Source organism: Peromyscus maniculatus, chromosome 8 (assembly GCF_049852395.1).
Source record: "Peromyscus maniculatus bairdii isolate BWxNUB_F1_BW_parent chromosome 8, HU_Pman_BW_mat_3.1, whole genome shotgun sequence".
Lineage (NCBI taxonomy): Eukaryota > Metazoa > Chordata > Mammalia > Rodentia > Cricetidae > Peromyscus > Peromyscus maniculatus.
This window is the reverse complement of record NC_134859.1, coordinates 18,119,568-18,136,302: the sequence shown is the minus strand read 5'-3', so window position 1 is coordinate 18,136,302 and position 16,735 is coordinate 18,119,568. Positions and strand designations below refer to the sequence as shown.

The following is a 16,735-nucleotide window of genomic DNA, read 5'->3' as shown; positions in this document are numbered from 1 at the left end:
GGAATGGGGGACGGTACCAAGAAGGTAGCCGGGCTATGGACTCCTGAGCCCCTGCCAGGAGAGGCTCATATCCTGGGATTCTGCAGGACGTTTCCTAGACTACCATACGTGGACAACACTGAAGGTCACCAGCACCCAGTGGGCTGCAAAGGCCTAAGTGTTCTGTCCCTCCCCCTCTTCCAGCTGGCTGGTAGCACATGAGGGTCCCGACCAGAGACGCCTCAATGGGTGGGGTATATTTTGTCCACTAGGGCCGTGGTCCCAGCGTCACAAGTCAGTCCAAGAACCTAGCCAAGGGGGCAGCCAGCAGTCCTATCTGACCAAGGAAAGACTGGATCGACCGCTGCATGTCCCACCCCAGGGGAGGCCTGCAGAGGCTGTGAGAGCAGCCCAGGGAGCTCTTGGGGGTCAGCCCAGCCCTGTGAAGGCGGTGCCAAGGCCCCAGGTGGCAAGAGTGGGCGGGGCGCCTGCCTGGGCTCCCCTGGCTCGGACAGCCCAGCCTCACTCCACACATCCCTCGGCCCTTGTCATCTCTGCTTTGGCTGTCTCCTTCTTCAAAAGTAAGTCCAATGAACAGAACCCTCACAGTGGGGGTGGGAACAGACCCCAGGGCTTCAGGGTTTGACTGGGTGGACGCCCCCGGTCTAATCCTAACTCCTGGGGACTAGGGCAACTGCCTCCGGGCCTCAGGGGCGGGGCGGCCGACAGATCGAGTCCAGCGGCGCAGGAGCGATCGCTGCGCGGCGGGGGCGCGTCTGTCCTGCGCCGTGCGCGCCGCCCGCAGTGCCCGTGTGCGCCGCCGTGCGCCTGGCCGGGGGCGTCTCGGGGTGCACCGGCGGCCGGGCTCCGGCGGCGGCAGCAGCGCAGGTAGGGCCAGTGGTGGGCCATGCCCCCAGCCCAGGTGCTCCCATTCGTGGAGGACCCGCAGCTGGTCCTCCGCCCACGTGGCTGTCGGCTTGTGTGGCGCGGGAGAACCTGGCAGGGTGGGGCACTGTAACTTGGGGGTCTCTGGGAAAGGTACTCTGCAGGCGGCCGCGTACACCCGGAGGTACTAACCCCTCCAACCTCTCGCCCATTCCTTGCGAGCCCTCCCAGGACCCCTTTATGATGGGCAACTCTAGAGGCTGCACCATCACCAGGTCCTAGACTCTCCCCAAGGCCGGCTCAGCTGCAGTATCCCGGGATAGAGGCTTTGCCAGGCACAAGGTGCCAGACCCCTCTCAAGGTCGAGGAAGCTGTGATTGGAGGGAGAACCAGGGACTTGGTCTTCTGGAATGCGCCGAGATAGGGAGGAGTACAGGGAGGCCCGTTTTTGTGCCCAAACTGACAGTTCTCCCCAGTCAGGTCGGTGACTGCTGTCTGTCTGGAAACAGTGGTCTCAAGAGGCTACCCACCTCCCAAGTCCTGGGCTTACTGAGGGGCCTGTATCCCCAGACCTTCTGCACATACTCCACCCTACATGCAAATTGCAGCCAAATCCTCCCAGCCCCGAGATTAACTTGGCCTCTTTACCCATGCAAAACAGGCACCCAGGAGGGCCAGGCAGCATCCAGCCTCTCAGGGCCCCCATCCCACTCTTACACCCTACTCAGGGTCTGAGTTAGAAGTGGGACCAGAATGAGGATGGAGGTGGGGGGCTGCTCTGGATACCCAGGAGTCCATCTTGCTGTCTCCCTAGGCAGGGATGAGGAGGCTGTCCTACAAATCCAGGGCTGGGCCTTGTCAGGCTCATTTGCCCTGCCAAGAACGGAAAGTCTGCTCTACAGCTAATCAGCTCCACTGGGTAGGGAAGGCCCAGGGGCCTCGTTAGTAGGTCCCTGTGGCACTGTCCAGGCCTGGTTCCCCGACATCATCGCTGCAGACCTCAGGAAGGGCCAGTGGGTGGTACTGTCCGATGGGCAGCAGTCCCCGGGGGCAGGTGCAATCTCCTCTGCCCTGGGGCTGGGGGTGGGGTTGCAGACCAAGCCCCTTTGCTTCTCTTGCCCACCAGCCTCAGGCTGGCTACCTCCGACGCCCCCGACGCTATGGAGGAGTGGGATGTGCCCCAGATGAAGAAGGAGGTGGAGAGCCTCAAGTACCAGCTGGCCTTCAAGAGGGAGATGTCCTCCAAGACGATCCCCGAGTGAGTGCCCTGTGTGGATGTGTGTCCTTTGCCTGCCCTGCCACTGTCCCTGGCGTCAGCCAGGGCCTCCCACCCCAGTGGGCAGGTGCCGTGGGAATGACCGACATTCACTGAAACTCCCCGCTCACAGGCTTCTCAAGTGGATCGAGGATGGGATCCCCAAGGACCCCTTCCTGAACCCTGACCTGATGAAGAACAACCCTTGGGTAGAGAAGGCCAAGTGTACCATCCTATGAGCCCGACCCACACTCTGTGTAAGGTGTGACTTTATAAATAGACGTCTCCAGGTGTCTTGGCTTCTGTACATTCCCTGTGGGAGTCAGTGTGACCTGATGTCCTGGGGGCAGTGGGGCTACAGCAGGTCCCTGATGTACAGGCTGCGCCGCACAGCGTTGGAGACACCTTCGTTGAACCGGAACCACACCTCACTCCTGCCCACTGCCACACCCATGCGCCACTCGTCTGTGTCCTTCTCCGGGGCCTCGGCCTCTGCAGGGACCGGAGGGGTTGTACCTCAGCAGACAGATCCCAGCCAATGTCCCCACCCCACCCCACTTCCTTCTGTGATCCATACACACCTCTGCTTGGGACCGCCACTCTCCTGATGACCGCACGTCCAAAGAAGTCCCTCTCGGGCTATCGGAGAAGAGGGGCCATCAGACTGGTGGGTGGGCAAGTGGGCACACCCAGGCCCTTCCCGTGGGAGAGCAGACTCCAATGCCTCAGGGCGAGGCCCACATCTAGGAGAACCTCTCCTAACCCACTGGCCACTCTCTGGGAGCAACAGGTGGGTCCTTGGGACTTGGAGAAAGCCCTACCCCCAGTCACCATTTTGCCCCAGCCTTACCCCCCCCACCTGCTCCTGCAGGACTGCCTTCTTCATGATGTGTTCTAGACGCTGCTCGTGGTTACGTGGGGCAGGTGGCCTCACCCCTTTCTCTCCACGGTCCATCTGCAGACATGCAGGCCCCGAGGGACCCTCGTCCACCTGAAGGGAAGAGTGATGAGCGCTGGCTGGTCAGGGCCAAACCCCTGATAGGATATGCCATCTCAGCCCCAGGGGGCAAGCCTACCTGAGGGCCGCCTCCAGCCCAGGCCAAAGCCTCTGCCCGCCGCATCTTCTCCATTTCAATCTCCCGGGCAATAAGCTGCTTAGCCTGGTAGGTGAGGGGCTTGCGTGCAGGCAGCTCAGGGAAGCGGCAGACCTCTTCCACATTCCTGCCCGGGTGGGTGAGGCCAGATTATCAGGGTACCAGTCAGCAGTGCCAGGGTCTGCCTGTTACACCAACCCCACAAACCAAGTTCGAGACCTTGGGTGTAGGGGAGATCCTGACACTCCTACATCCTAACCCAATGGTGGCCGCAGACTAATTACTTTAAACCTCAGTTTCCCCTAACTGTAAGTGGGATGGCATAGAACATGCAGAGTGCTGCAGGGAGGAAGGAAGACCAAGCGGGAACACTGGGGGCCTCACTGGAACTGCAGGATGCCAGGGTCACTGCTGCTGTGCCTCAGGCCACTCTAGCCCTCTGAAGCCCTGAGGAGCAGCAGACACAAAGACATAGAAGACTATCCACCTTTGGATGGACTGAGGTCATATGAACCCTACATTGAAATTTGGATCTCAGAACTGTGTCTGACCTGGGGTGGGGGGCACAGTGCCAGCCACAGTTGTGCCAAACCTAACCTGCAACCAACAACCCCTTGGACGCCTCACCAAGACCACACTGGCTTTGGCACCCCCGTGGCCAGTCCCCAGGTGGTCCCCCTGCCCCGGGCACAAGGGCACTCACGGCTCCAGCCTGTAGAAGTACTGCCCATCAGGCGTGCGCTCCTGGTGGTAGGTGAGACTGTAGGCAAGCATGGTACCCACAAGGCTGGACAACTGCTGCTTCTCACGGGCACTGTACAGCTGTGTGCTCACCTAGGGGCAAGCGGGCACAGAAAGGGCAACTGAGCGAAACCAGGAGCCACCTCAGCCACTGACTCCATCCTTTCCTCCAAATCTGACACTCACGGGGCGCAGCTTGGGTGCCAGGACATCCAGGAGCAGGCAGAGGGTATCCAGAACAAGCGCCTGAGGTGTGGCCCTGCTCCGGGTGGCTGGTGCCATGCCTGACACCAAGGTCTGGATGTGGTTCTTCGTCTGGCTCATCCGGGTCTGGGCCTAGGACGGAAAGTTAGCTCGGAAAGTTAGCTCGGGCCAGGGGGGAGTAGAGCCCCCTCCCCCCAGGGCCCGACCCTAAGCACGAAGGCAGCCAATGAGGACACACCTCCTGCTGGCTGCAGGGGAAGGTGATGCGAGGCACATGGCTGGAGGCAAAGAGCACGTGGAAGGCGGCAGGCAGGAAGGGCAGGTAGCGGAGCAGCTGGAAGCTCTGGCCATGGTGGGCAGCCTGCTCCAGCAGGTCATCAAAGGCCAGCCAGTCGAGGGCACAGCACACGGTGCCCAGGCTGGAGTCCCGAAGCCGGAGGCGTAGGAAGTTGTCAAACAGGCCCTAAGGGTAGGGAGCAGGCCATGAACCCCTGCAGGAGCGGGTAAGGCCGGGAGCCTCTGACCCCTCATCTCCCCACGGCGTATCAGCCTCAGGATCCTTTCTCTAGCTCCTGCTCTGTCAAGTCCAAGGTGTAGGGATCAGCTGCCTATCCAGGGAAGGATCTACTTGTCTAAGAAAGACTCTGAGACAAGGAGGAGGGGATGGCCCACCCACCTGCCTCTAGAGGCTCGCACGGTCCAGTCCCCAGCCCCTCCCTGAAGTGGCAGAAAGCTATGTCCTCGGAAGCCAGGGCACAGCAGCCCCCGCTTGGCCCGTGGGAGTCCAGTTCCCACTGGCCACACCACATAGCCCCTCCAAACCGCAGATTTCCAGATTGTCGGCGGCTTCCCAACTGCTAAGCCAAAGCTGCTTAGAATTGAAAGCAGCTTAAGCCAGGCCTCTGGGGAGTGATGGAGGCTGTCATCTGCTCAAGTCCAAAGCCCTCCCTGCCTGCTTTCCACACCACGGGCAGCCTCCATCTGGAATTTAGGGTCTCTAAGCCCCAGACCCCAACATGTACCTCACAGGGATCCCTAAATGGTTCCCAGCCACCAGACCAAAATTTACCCTTAGATGCCTAAGCTCTCTGCCTCCTGTCACCTCCAAATTTATCCCTGCAGTTACCTCCTGGGTCTGAGGGTCCTTCCTTGTGGCCCCTGTCCTTAATCCTCCCATCCCCTTGGATGCCCGACACCTATCCACCCACACCCCTCACTTTGGAACAGCCCCAAGGCACCTTCTGTTAGTACCAGACTCCTAAGAGCTGGGGTGAGCACGGTACCTGGACAACCTTCTCATGCTCGCCCGCAGAGGTCGTCACACGGAGGATATGGTAGAAGCGCTGGGAGGCCAGGGTCAGGGAGCCCTTGTCCCCATCACCGAGCAGGAGAGCTTGAGTCGCCTGGATCAGGTCCTGGCCCACGAGTCGCCTGCAGGTAGAGGGTGCTGAGGCTGGGGCCACACCCAGCTGAAGGCAGAGATGCCACCAGCCATCCTAGCCACATCCCCTATGTTCAGAGTGAAGCCTTGGCTGGCCTGTCTTACATCACTCTGAAGGAACAAGAATCTCTATGCAGAGCCATCTTGAAGCAAAAGACTCTGCTCTGACCGACTAAAGGAAGGTCGGGGAAGGTCACCCTCTGGGGCCACAGATTTAGGGGGCTCGAGGCAACTCCCCTTGGGAAATTAACTGGGCCCCCAACCCAAGTCAGGTCCCTACCCACAGGACACAAATGAGACCAAACAGCTACCCTGGAGCCCTGGCACTATCAGGCTGTGTCTTGGCTCTAGGCACCAGGAGCATCCAGAACAAGGCTGGCCCATTCATACCTCCTGGACTACCTACCTTTGAGCCCTGGGCAACTGGAAGACCTCTTGCCACACGGAGAACAGCCCCTTGCGCTGGTCCTTCAGGCCAACGTGGGTGGTCTGCACATCCCTCACGCTCAGCTCCCGCCGGCCCCTCCCATACAGAAACTGGACAGAGGGTGGAGTGAGCAGCGGCCACCTCACCCCACCCTGCCCTGGCCGAGCCGTGCACCCACCTGGAGGGTATTGATACAGGCACGGATGTCGTTTTCAGTCTTCTCACAGAGGGCAGCTAGTGCACCCGGGTCAGACCGCATGCCATGCTGCAGGGAGATCTAGAGGCGGGGCGAGCACCAGAGTGTCTACCACTGCCGAGAGAGGACCCACACCCAGTCTAGCACATCCTCGGAGCCAACCCTGTGGCCACAACCCGGTTGCCTGGACACAGGTAAACAGTCCTGTGCTGGGGCGGCCAGAGAGTGCAGTTCAGTCCCTGCAACAGGCCTGGACTACCATGACAGTCAACGCCACAGCCAATGCGAGAACACCAGGGAGCTCAGGGGGAAGGGACGTGGGAAGGGAGGTCAGGAGAGAGGCTGCACCTCCCACTGGACGCCGGCTTCCTCCCTGCCCTGCTGACCTCCTGGAGCCGCTGCACCAGCCTGGAGGGCAGAGTTGGCGGAACGTGGAGCAGGAAAGCCTGCTGCTTCAGCTGCCTCAAGGAAGGTGTAAACCTGTAGGACAGGACCTAGCCGTCGCCACACCAGGGACAGGCACGGGGGTCAAGCCAGGGGACCCTCTGCCCAGGAAGGCCCAGTCCCCCACTGTACTCACTGGTCATTGCAGATGCAGATGATGGGCCTTGTTAGGAGGCCCCCCTCGGCCCTGCGTCGCCGACCCCCCGCAGGGACAGCTGTGCCCCCTTGCTCTGCCTCCTGTGGACCCTTGCGATTCAAGATACTCAATAGAACATTGATGGCGGCCTTCAGGGAGACACGGAAGAGGTCGGTGAGCCGAAGCCCCCAGGGCACCCAACCTGCCTTCCTACCCACCCCAGCAGCAGGGAGGCCTACCGTGGGAGCCCCATCGATTTCGTCAATAACCAGGCAGTTGGGCCTCCCACCCGCACCCAGCACGGACTCCATTTGCGTAGCCGCTTCAATGCGTGTACGGAAGGCCTCGGGACTGCGGTCATCACTGGAACAGCAAAGCCCAGACGAGTGAGTGATGGGTAGCAGCCAGCCTCCCAGCAGGACGCTATGAGGCTCCCACTGGATTTAGCTACCACCCAGCTCAGCATACACATCCAAGACCCCAGCCCCACCCACCAGCCAGGGTTTTAGAGCCGCACCCTAGGCTCGGTCTCACAGAAGCCCCTGACACGGGTCTCCTCCACTCACCTTGCATTCATCTCAACCACGCAATACCCTGCATGCCGGGCAACCACATGTGCCAGCGTGGTCTTGCCTAGCCCCGGAGGGCCACAGAGCAGTGCCACCTATAGTCAAAGTAGAGGACAGGCTGCTGATCCCTTAGCCTCCAGGGAGCCCCTGGCCAGTAGCCAAGGACTAGAAACAAGGCTGATCACTGCTCCCCACACCAGCCATCAAATGAGAACACCCAGGACACTCGGAGCAAGAGAAAACCCCGAGGAAGCAAGTTACGCTGGCACTTGGCAGGAACCCCAAGACCCACCCAGTGGGCCCCATCCCCTTCCCCAGCGTCCATCATCCTGTTGGTGAGGGAGGCATGGAGCCTTCAAGGAAAGCTGGCTTTATCTAAACCCTTAGGAGAATGGATGCAACTTCAAGTTCACAACATTGGCACCGACGCCAACCCTGATGTCATCATACCCACAGACTCTAGAAAAGTTAGAGATGCCTCATGGACCCCCAAAAGACGACTGCAATAGCACCCACTACCCGAGGGCAAAGCCCCAAGCTCAGCTGTGTTCACACGGGCCCAGGAGGGGTTTACCTTCTGCCGGGGTCTCCGGCTCGGGTCCAGCTCAGCTTCCAGCATCTCCTCCAGCACCTGCTCATGGCTCTTCCACTTGCCAGGGGCCGCGGCCTCCTTCCCAACCCGGGACGGCTCTACACTGGGCCTGGCCTTCCGGGCAGGCCTCTCGTGGCCGAACACCACAAGGTCCCACAGCTTCAGCCACTTGAGGAGGCAGCGGTTAGTGAACTGTTAAGAAGAAAAGCCTAAGGGAAGGGCCCCTGCCAGACCCACATTCTCAACCCAGACAGGGATGCTGAGGCTCAGAAGGAAGGCCCAGGCTCACTAAAGCCCCGATCTCGTAGCCCTGGCCCAACCTCTGGGACCCCATGCTCACCCCAGGACAACCTAGCACCACTTGCTGAGGGTGAGCAAAAGGACAGGTTAGGACAGTGGTTCTCAATCTGTGGGTCATGACCCCTTTGGGAGTCCAATGACCCTTTCATAGGAGACCCATTGGAAAACACAGGTGTTTACAAGTCATAACAGTAGCAAAATTACAGTTATGAAGTAGCAACAAAAATAATTTTATGGTTGGGAGTCACCACATGAGGAACTGTATTAAAGGGTCACAGCATTAGGAAGGTTGAGAACCATGGGGCTAGGACGTCTAGACCCCGAACAAAGGCCACAGCAGGTCACAGTCAACTCACAGTAAACTAGTTTTGTGCCGACTCAGTTTCCCCACTTACCACTCAGAGCCCCCACATCATCCTTAGCACCCAGTGGCCCAGCAACACAACTATCAACTGGCCCTGGCCCTTGCCTCATGCTGAGAAGGCCAGCTAGTCACCCCTAAGTGAGAGTAAGAACTCACGTCGTCGCTGAGCAGTTCCGTGTAGTGCTGGGGTGCAAACTCATCCACCCAGAGGCAGTGCTGAGCAGTGTCCTGGCCAGGGGCTGGCTCCTCCGCGGGGGTCCCCTCAAGTACAGCCTCCTCCCTTTCGGACCTGAGGCTGCAGAGAACCGAGTCCCGACTCACTACACAGGGGCCACAGGGACCATGTCCACCATACACGCCAGGAGGTCAGTCCCAGAGCCAACAGGAGTTCCTGGGGTGGGAACCACGCAAGTCACCTATGCAGCGTGTCTGAGAGCTGTTGGGCCTCCTCAAGCAGCTGCTGCCGTCGCTACAGAAACAGGGTAGGCGGGGGTCAGGACACGTCCAGCCAGCACCCACCCGGACTCAACACACACCTCCGCACACTCCACTAGACTTGCCTTGTTGTCAACCTGCTCCTTCAGGGAAGTGAAGGGGACACCCAGCAGGTTCAGCTGGCCACGGCCTCGCCACTGGACATCCGGAAGAGGGTTCTGGGCGAGACAGATTTGTCAGCTCTGTAAACCTCCCCACACCCAGGTCATGGGAGCACCCACAATGCCCTTCCCCAAAAAGGTATGACAGAGAGAAAGAGACAAAACCATGCCTAATCAGAGAGGCGATGCCTCACTCAGAAGGGCCAGGTCCAAGGGAGGTCAGCTGTGGGGTGGGGGAAGAAGAGGAGCAGAAAGCTAACAGCTGGGGTGCAGGGTGGCACTCTAAGGCCACATACCCCCAAAGTAACACTGCTGTTCCCAACACTGGACTACACGGGTGTGCCTATTTCTAGCGATTCGGACCGGTGAAACTGGCACTGGAAGCTGCTGAAAGCCCACTGGCAACATAAAGGAACCAGCGCTATGGCTAGCCCCACGCTGTGGTCACACACCTGCACCCCAGTGCCTGTGAGGTCAGCCCGAAGCACCAAAAAAGCCCGCTCTCCACCTGTGGACGTCACATTGATGTAATCCTCTAAGACAGGAGGGCGTCTCAGGACGGGGTTGCGGGGGCTTGGCAAAGCCTGCATTGTGCCCTTGTCAGCACCAGCATCTGAGGGCCTAGGAGGGACAGGCATCTCCAGTCACCCTCCATGGGGTGCTTGGGCCCACACCCACCCCTCTGCACAAGCAGCTTTCCCAGGTAGAAATTACATGCCCTCAAGCAACACACCCAGCATTCAACATCTCAGGGAAGACCTCAGGACTCGGTGGGGGGGTGATGTCCCCTGGAGGGGAATCGGGGTACAGGAGCTCCTCCATATTTGGCTCAAAGTTCAACCTCTTCACCACCTCCAGCCTGGGCCGCTTGCTCATGGGGCCTGCAGAGACAGAAGCAGGAGGAGGAGGTAGAGAAGAGAAAGCTGGTCCTCAGCATCCCCCGACTCCGAGTGCCCTGTACCCAACTGGACATACTGAAGGACTCAGGCTGGTCCCTACGAACATTCTTTCTGGTATTGCGGCAGTCATTTCCTGGAGCCCTTACAGGGCAGGGGCGCGGGGCAGTGTCCCCACCAGCGATGGCCTCTTCAAACGTCAGTGGGGGGCGGCTCGCTGGAGTCTGGAGGTTCTCAGAGGGCGCCACGTCCTGTGTCCCTGCTGAGACAGAGGTTCACAGCAGCCGCACACTGCAAGCAAGAAGCGAACTCCCAGCCACTGCCTATCCCATCCATGCAGCTCATGACTGAAGCCGGATGCAGCCACGACCCGGCCGCGACCCAGGACCCGCACCCACCTTCCAGCTCCGCCAGCACTTCGAGCTCGGCGGCGAACTGGTTGTGGAAGTCATCCTCCACACCGTACAGATCCTCCTCGTAGTCTTCCATGGGCTCCAGTGCGGCCAGACCACAGCTCCCGCAGCGAGCTCACCCTCAGAACTTCCCGCGCCACTGCCACTGCGCGCCACTCCCCGCAAGCCTCCAGTACCGCCAATCAACAGCCGGCGTCCCCAGAGGCGCCCACCATTGGCCAACGGGGCAGGGAGGGTCTTCGCACGCAAAGGGCGGGAGGAGAGGAATAATAAGTTCAGTGGTTGAACCGGAGGACCAGGAATGCTTGTTATTGGCCTGTACAGCCATCCGTCCATGCGGAGACGGGGGGAAATAGGTGGAGCTAAGTAGGTGCGTGCGCAGACCGTCCGGGAGGGGCCTCACCATTTTCCAGTGGGCGGAGCTCCGGGTCAAGAATGCCATTGGCCAGTATGGCCATCCATCAGCAAGTGGAGTGGGCAGGGTGAAGGCGGGGCTGCGCGCCAGCCAGGCCAAGACCTGGTTCCTATTGTAGGGAAACCAGGTTGGATGCAAGGGTGGAAAGTGACATCCTGACCCCTTGATCCTTTTGCAGGTAAGTCCTAAAGGGTCCGCCTGTAGTCACAGGCTGGTGGGAGGCAAGTTAGGGAGCGCTTGCAGTGGTGGTCCAGGGCCAATCAGGGCGCAGCAGCCCCAATCTTCTTCCTTGTCTACTCAGGGAAAGTCCGTGTGTAGGGGTGAGCTGGACAACCAGGCTGTTAATTCCAGATCTGGGTCAGGGAGAGCTCCCTCACCCTAAGTACAGGGCAAGTCAGAATCTCCTGACCTTGGCCAGACTCCCATTCTGGAGCTGACACCCCTGGCTTGGCCCCTTGTGGAAGGCATAAAGGGTTCCAGCAGGTGCTATCGCCCAATAAGTGTGCACAGTGCTTGAGGGGCAGGTCAGGCACCCTCCCACCCCAGGTTCACTCCCACCTGTGTGCAGCCCCGCCATGGAGCCTGGCAGCATGGAAAATCTGTCCATCGTGTACCAGAGCAGCGACTTCCTGGTGGTGAACAAGCATTGGGATCTTCGCATTGATAGCAAGACCTGGCGGGAGACCCTGACCCTACAGAAGCAGCTTTGTCACCGCTTCCCAGAGCTGGCTGACCCTGACACCTGCTATGGGTTCAGGTACACAGCCAACACAGAGAGCCCCACTGCACCGTCCTTCCAAAGGTTTCTGGGACGCTGGACTCTGCCACAAAAGTGCAAGCCAGAACACAGCAGGGTCCAGCCACTGCTGCCCCTCTGCTCCTTCCCAGGTTCTGCCACCAACTGGACTTCTCCACCAGTGGGGCGCTGTGCGTGGCCCTGAATAAAGCAGCTGCGGGCAGTGCTTATAAATGCTTCAAGGACCGGCGAGTCACCAAAGCCTACCTGGCGCTGGTAAGTCCTGGCCAGTTCCTAAGATAAATAGTATGGAGACTCAAGGCTCCTACTCCAGCAGGTCCCCTGAACCCAAGCTCCATGTCAGGCCTATGTGGCCACATAGAGTTCAGCCACATCCTTCTCTCTAGAGGTAGCAGTGTGGCCCTATATGCTGTATGTGATGTCCTTGCTTGGCAGGTCCGGGGCCATATCCAGGAAAGCCAGGTGACAATCAACTATGCCATTGGCAGGAACACTACAGAGGGGCGGACCCACACCATGTGCATCGAGGGCACACACGGTATAGTGGTTGGGATGGGGCCCATGGGCGTGTCTCCAGCCTGAGCCCTGCATGGATGGGAACAGCCAGACAAGTGTGGAGTGGAGTCGGCTCAAGCTCTAGGGCTGGCCCAGCTGACCCTAATATTTGCCTTTGCATCCAGGTTGTGAGAACCCTAAGCCAAGTCTCACAGAGCTCTTGGTCCTGGAACATGGGCTGTATGCTGGTGACCCTGTGTCCAAAGTGCTGTTGAAGCCGCTCACAGGTATGTCCAGGGCAGGGGAGGGCAGGAGTCTGGTCATACAAGAAAGGACCCTGAGGTATAGGCAGAGTGGCCTGCCTGGGTCTATACCAGGTGTGTGGGCAGAGCCAATAGCAAGATCTTTTATAGCGCCCACGCTACCCCCCCCCCCCTCCCCGTTCACCATGTCCAAGTGAGGGGCTGCGGATTAAAAACATTTGTCTCGGTAGAATGCTGAATACCGTTTATTGAAAAAGGGAAGAGGCCTTAAATACAGGCTTACAGCACAGTGGGAGAACCCTGGAGGGCAGAAGTTCGCTACAGATGTTTTTACATACTTGCATCCTAGCTGTTTACACCAAATATGCAGGATACACAAACAAGGAACCTCCGGTCAACTGTTCAGGAGGAAGGAAACCGGCAGGGAATTAGCATAGAGAGGACATCTGATCAAGGTCAGCAAGCAAGGCAACAGCCACCCAAGGAACAGTGGTCAGGGCCCAGCAATCTTTGCTGGCTCCTGCATGTACCCTGAAGGTTTAACTGAGCTCGCTAGCTAGACCAAGTGTCCCGATGGCTGTGTTCTCGCCAGTAGCCACCCCAGTCCAACCTCAAGTCCTGAGTCCCAACATCTGATTTATAGGAAGGGATCTGATGGATCCTATACCAAGGGCCTGCCCCCACCCTGCCCCACCCTCCATAGTGGCACAGATCTGTAGAGTGGTTACTCATCAGAGTGTTTCTTTCCCTTTTTGTTTGTTTGTTTGTTTGTTTTGTTTTTGAGACAAGATTTCTCTGTGTAGTCCTGGCTGTCCTGGAACTTGCTTTATAGACCAGGCTGGCCTTGAACTCACAAAGATCCACCTGCTTCTGCCTCCCGAGTGCTGGGACTAAAGGCGTGTGCTACTGCCACCACCATCCGGCAGGAGGTTCTCGCTTTAAAAAAGAAGATGGGGTAAACAAGGTGTGGTGGCATAAACGTAATTCTGGCACGCTGGAGGTCTAGGCAGGGGAGATCAGAAGTTCATGCCCATCCTTGGCTACATAAAGAGTTCAAGGCCCCTGGGCTACATGAGATTTTGTCTCAAGAAAAAAAAGGGGGGGGCCCAGTGAGACGGCTCTTCTGACGAAGGTATCTGCCGCCAAGCCTGACAGCCCGAGTTCGCCCCCCGACCCACACGGTGCAAGGAGAGAAGAGGTTCTTAGGAATTGTCTCTGACTACATTTGTACGCTGTAGCATCACGTGAGCACACGCAGGAACACAGGCACACAAAATTAAAATGTCCTCAAAAACATTTTTTAAGGGGAGGAAAAAAAGAGAGTTGGGGGTACAGTGCAGCTGTAGAATATTTGCCCAGCATGAACAAGGCCCTGGATTCAAACACTAGCACTGTAAAAAAAAAAAAAAAAAAAATGCAAGGGGCTGCCATGATGCTCCAAAGACACCTCCAGGGAACTTGCTGGATACTGTGAGAACGAGGTAGGGATGTGACAAAGAATGGTTTATCCCAGCCTGACCTCCCATCCCCTGACCCCACAGGCCGGACGCACCAGCTTCGAGTCCACTGCAGTGCCCTTGGCCACCCTATCGTGGGTGACCTGACTTACGGGCAGGCTGAGGACCAGGAGGACCAACCTTTCCGCATGATGCTGCACGCCTTCTACCTGCGCATCCCCACACAGGCTGAGCGCGTGGAGGCCTGTACACCCGACCCCTTCCTGCCTGCCCTGGACGCCTGCTGGAGTCCCCGTACCTGCGTTCAGCCCCTGGAACAGCTCATCCAAGCCCTACAGACTGACCCTGACCCCAACCCTATGGATGGAGGGCAGAGGCCCTGCAGCCCCTCCGCCCCCCTGCCCAGGCCAGGTCGGCCCCCACCTGAGACTGAGGCACAGCGGGCATCGTGCCTGCAGTGGTTGTCAGAGTGGACACTGGAGCCAGACAACTGAGGGCCTCTGGGCTTTGGGGATTAAGAGATGCCCGACTCAGCAGCTAGGCAGCCGTGATTGCTCAAGGACAGGGCACTTGGGCTGTGGGACAGATGTCCAGTAGTCAAGTCTTCCATCATTCTCCCGGGGAAAGCTAGGGCTTTTCCTCTTGGAACAGCTTCCTGCCTCCTAAGCTTCACCCCAGGCTTGCCCAAGCCCTTAGCCAGGAGGGGCAGAGCCAGGATCCTCCTGGGCCCCACGGTGCCTGAGAAGGGCCATCCTGGCATTGACCTAGCTGGACTCAGTCACCTGCAGCGCCCACCCTGCCTCTTGCTCCCCGCCACTGTCATGTGCCTTTGCCTTTGCTGAACTCTACCAGGGCCTCATCTCCTCTGCCTGCATCCAGCGTTTGGCCCCAGTGCATGGGAATGTGTTGGGGCATCTACAAAGGCACCCTCCATGCATGCCCATCTCTCCAAGACTAGGGTGGATGCTGCTTCTGCTCAATGGGCTCCTGGCTGGAGCTTCTGCTGCGTCACCACCTGCCTGGCTCCCACATAGCCATAGACTGTCATGTCAGCCTTTGGGTCCTTTCCTGGGAGCCTTCTGGGCCTCACCTATCCACCACACCATGGCCACAGCACCCTAGCTGCAGCTAGGGTCTAGGATTAAGAATAAATGTTCGGTGACCAATCTTGAGAGTGACCACAAGTATATCTGATGTGGGGTACCCTTGACCCTTCCTTGCTGAATCTGGCAGATCTCGATCCCATGGCTGCTTAGCAGGACCCACTGTAGACCTTAAGGTCATGGCTGCTGCCCTTCTTCACCCAATAGGCAATGGGAAACCTGTAGTAAGGGCTTTGGGGGTTCTTAGTAGGGACCAGAAGTTGGGTCATATACCCAGTCCCCAGAAGGCCGCTCCCAGTTAGAAGCAGTACTATATATAGCAGCTTTCAACCAGGGTCCCTAGAAGAGCCTCTCTTCATGCTGGCCTACAGCCTAGGTGCCCAGAGCCCCAGTGCTCACCGGAGAAACACCACAAAGCCAACATTCCCTCTGAGGTCACGTGACTCCTGCTCGGTCTCTCCCCACTACAATATGTCTCCTGGACTGTCTGTGCCTCTGGGTTGGACTACAGCTGCCATGATGGGCCAGACCAGAAGCTACTGCCCACTAGATCCTGGTAAAGACTACATGGAAGTCAGAACCATGAGGGCCTAAGCTTCTGCTTCCTGTGCCTCAGTTTCCCAATCTGCAAAAGGGGAGCTTGGAGGAGACTGGGAGGCTGTGCCCACCCCCATTGAGCCCTCAATGTCCACTCACATGCTTCTTTGTCTTTCCATGGAGAGATACAGGTCTTTTCCTGTTTCCTTAGCCTCAGGATGTTCCTCACTCAGCACAGGCCTAGTCATAGTGGTAATCTGGAGGGATGTCTCTGCAGACGCAGGCACTGGGAGCTCACTTCTCTGGCAGCCAACTCCAAAGCCCTCAGTTCAACAGCTGTCATGCCTGTCATCACCACACAGAGGCACTGCTGAGCCCTGTCACCAGCGTGTCTGCACCTGGGCCCTAAGGCATGCGCCCAGCAGCTTGTGACCTATAGGGAGCAGGGCTGAGCTAACCTCATACCTTTGTGGTCCTCAGGGGTCCTTCCCTGCCAGACCTCAGGCAGGGATGTATCAAGACTTCCCAAAAGGCTTCCCTCAGGAAATTCAGCACTCACAGGCACACAGCAGTGACCTTGGCTCAGGGCCTGAATGAGGGGGCTGTCTTCGTACAGGGAAGCCATTGTCTCTCAGTCCAGGCCAGCAGCTTCTGTAAGCCACCAAAGGCAAATTTTCCCATTTTGAAGAGGAAATAAGGCTGGGGATGCAGCTCAGCTTAGCATTCACAGACCACCGGGTTCCAACCCCCGCAGTACATTCAAGCAAGCCAACCAACCAAAAAACCTTCATGTGGTGGCGCATGGTGCACACCTGTAATCCCAGCACTCAGGAGTTAGACGCAAGAAGATCCCAAGTTCAAGGACATCCTCGGCTACATAACAAGTTGGAGGCCAGCCTGATATAACATAGAGACCTGTTTTAAAAAGCCATTTTGGGGGAGGAGCTGGAGAGAGAACTCAGTGGGTAATGTGTTACACAAGTGTGAAGACCTGAGCTTTGATCCCCAGAGCCCACATAAAGCCAGACATGGTGGCTCACAGTCCCAAGTTTCTACAGTGACATGGGAGGTGGGGACAGGAGACTCCTCAGGAGCTTATGGGCCAGCTTGCCATGTACACAACAGTGGAATGTTAGGGACTATCTCAAACAAGGTGGAAGAGGCAGGGCAAGGACT

General features: G+C 58.3%; 3 protein-coding genes across 7 annotated transcripts; 2 read left to right on the top strand and 1 right to left on the bottom strand.

Annotated features, from left to right (window-relative positions):
- The first annotated feature begins 316 nt into the window (after positions 1-316).
- Gng13 (G protein subunit gamma 13) lies at positions 317-2,426 on the top strand. 2 transcript variants are annotated; one of them, XM_006978807.3, is made up of 3 exons: positions 317-560; positions 1,991-2,122; positions 2,253-2,426. In XM_006978807.3, exons 2-3 carry the CDS (start codon positions 2,025-2,027, stop codon positions 2,356-2,358), a joined length of 204 nt encoding a protein of 67 aa, XP_006978869.1. In that variant the 5' UTR covers positions 317-560; positions 1,991-2,024; the 3' UTR covers positions 2,359-2,426. The 2 variants fall into 2 exon arrangements, with proteins under 2 accessions (XP_006978869.1, XP_015853023.1); XM_015997537.3 differs by lacking the exon at positions 317-560 and adding an exon at positions 766-867.
- Chtf18 (chromosome transmission fidelity factor 18) lies at positions 2,372-10,657 on the bottom strand. Of its 4 annotated transcripts, none has more exons than XM_076578128.1 (22): positions 10,518-10,657; positions 10,199-10,378; positions 9,957-10,104; positions 9,676-9,844; positions 9,188-9,280; positions 9,044-9,096; positions 8,784-8,922; positions 7,946-8,155; positions 7,369-7,466; positions 7,042-7,165; positions 6,803-6,951; positions 6,609-6,702; positions 6,205-6,303; positions 6,006-6,136; positions 5,442-5,589; positions 4,397-4,621; positions 4,141-4,290; positions 3,917-4,047; positions 3,196-3,340; positions 2,970-3,110; positions 2,701-2,758; positions 2,372-2,611 (listed from the first exon to the last, which is right to left on the bottom strand). In XM_076578128.1, exons 1-22 carry the CDS (start codon positions 10,606-10,608, stop codon positions 2,475-2,477), a joined length of 2,913 nt encoding a protein of 970 aa, XP_076434243.1. In that variant the 5' UTR covers positions 10,609-10,657; the 3' UTR covers positions 2,372-2,474. The 4 variants fall into 4 exon arrangements, with proteins under 4 accessions (XP_076434243.1, XP_006978868.1, XP_042139717.1 ...); XM_006978806.4 differs by having other exon boundaries at positions 2,979-3,110; XM_042283783.2 differs by having other exon boundaries at positions 10,199-10,381; positions 10,518-10,655.
- Positions 10,658-10,848: 191 nt separating this feature from the next.
- Rpusd1 (RNA pseudouridine synthase domain containing 1) lies at positions 10,849-15,085 on the top strand. Its single transcript, XM_006978808.4, has 6 exons — positions 10,849-11,125; positions 11,516-11,704; positions 11,836-11,959; positions 12,140-12,242; positions 12,385-12,486; positions 14,004-15,085. Exons 2-6 carry the CDS (start codon positions 11,523-11,525, stop codon positions 14,411-14,413), a joined length of 921 nt encoding a protein of 306 aa, XP_006978870.1. The 5' UTR covers positions 10,849-11,125; positions 11,516-11,522; the 3' UTR covers positions 14,414-15,085.
- Positions 15,086-16,735: the final 1,650 nt, after the last annotated feature.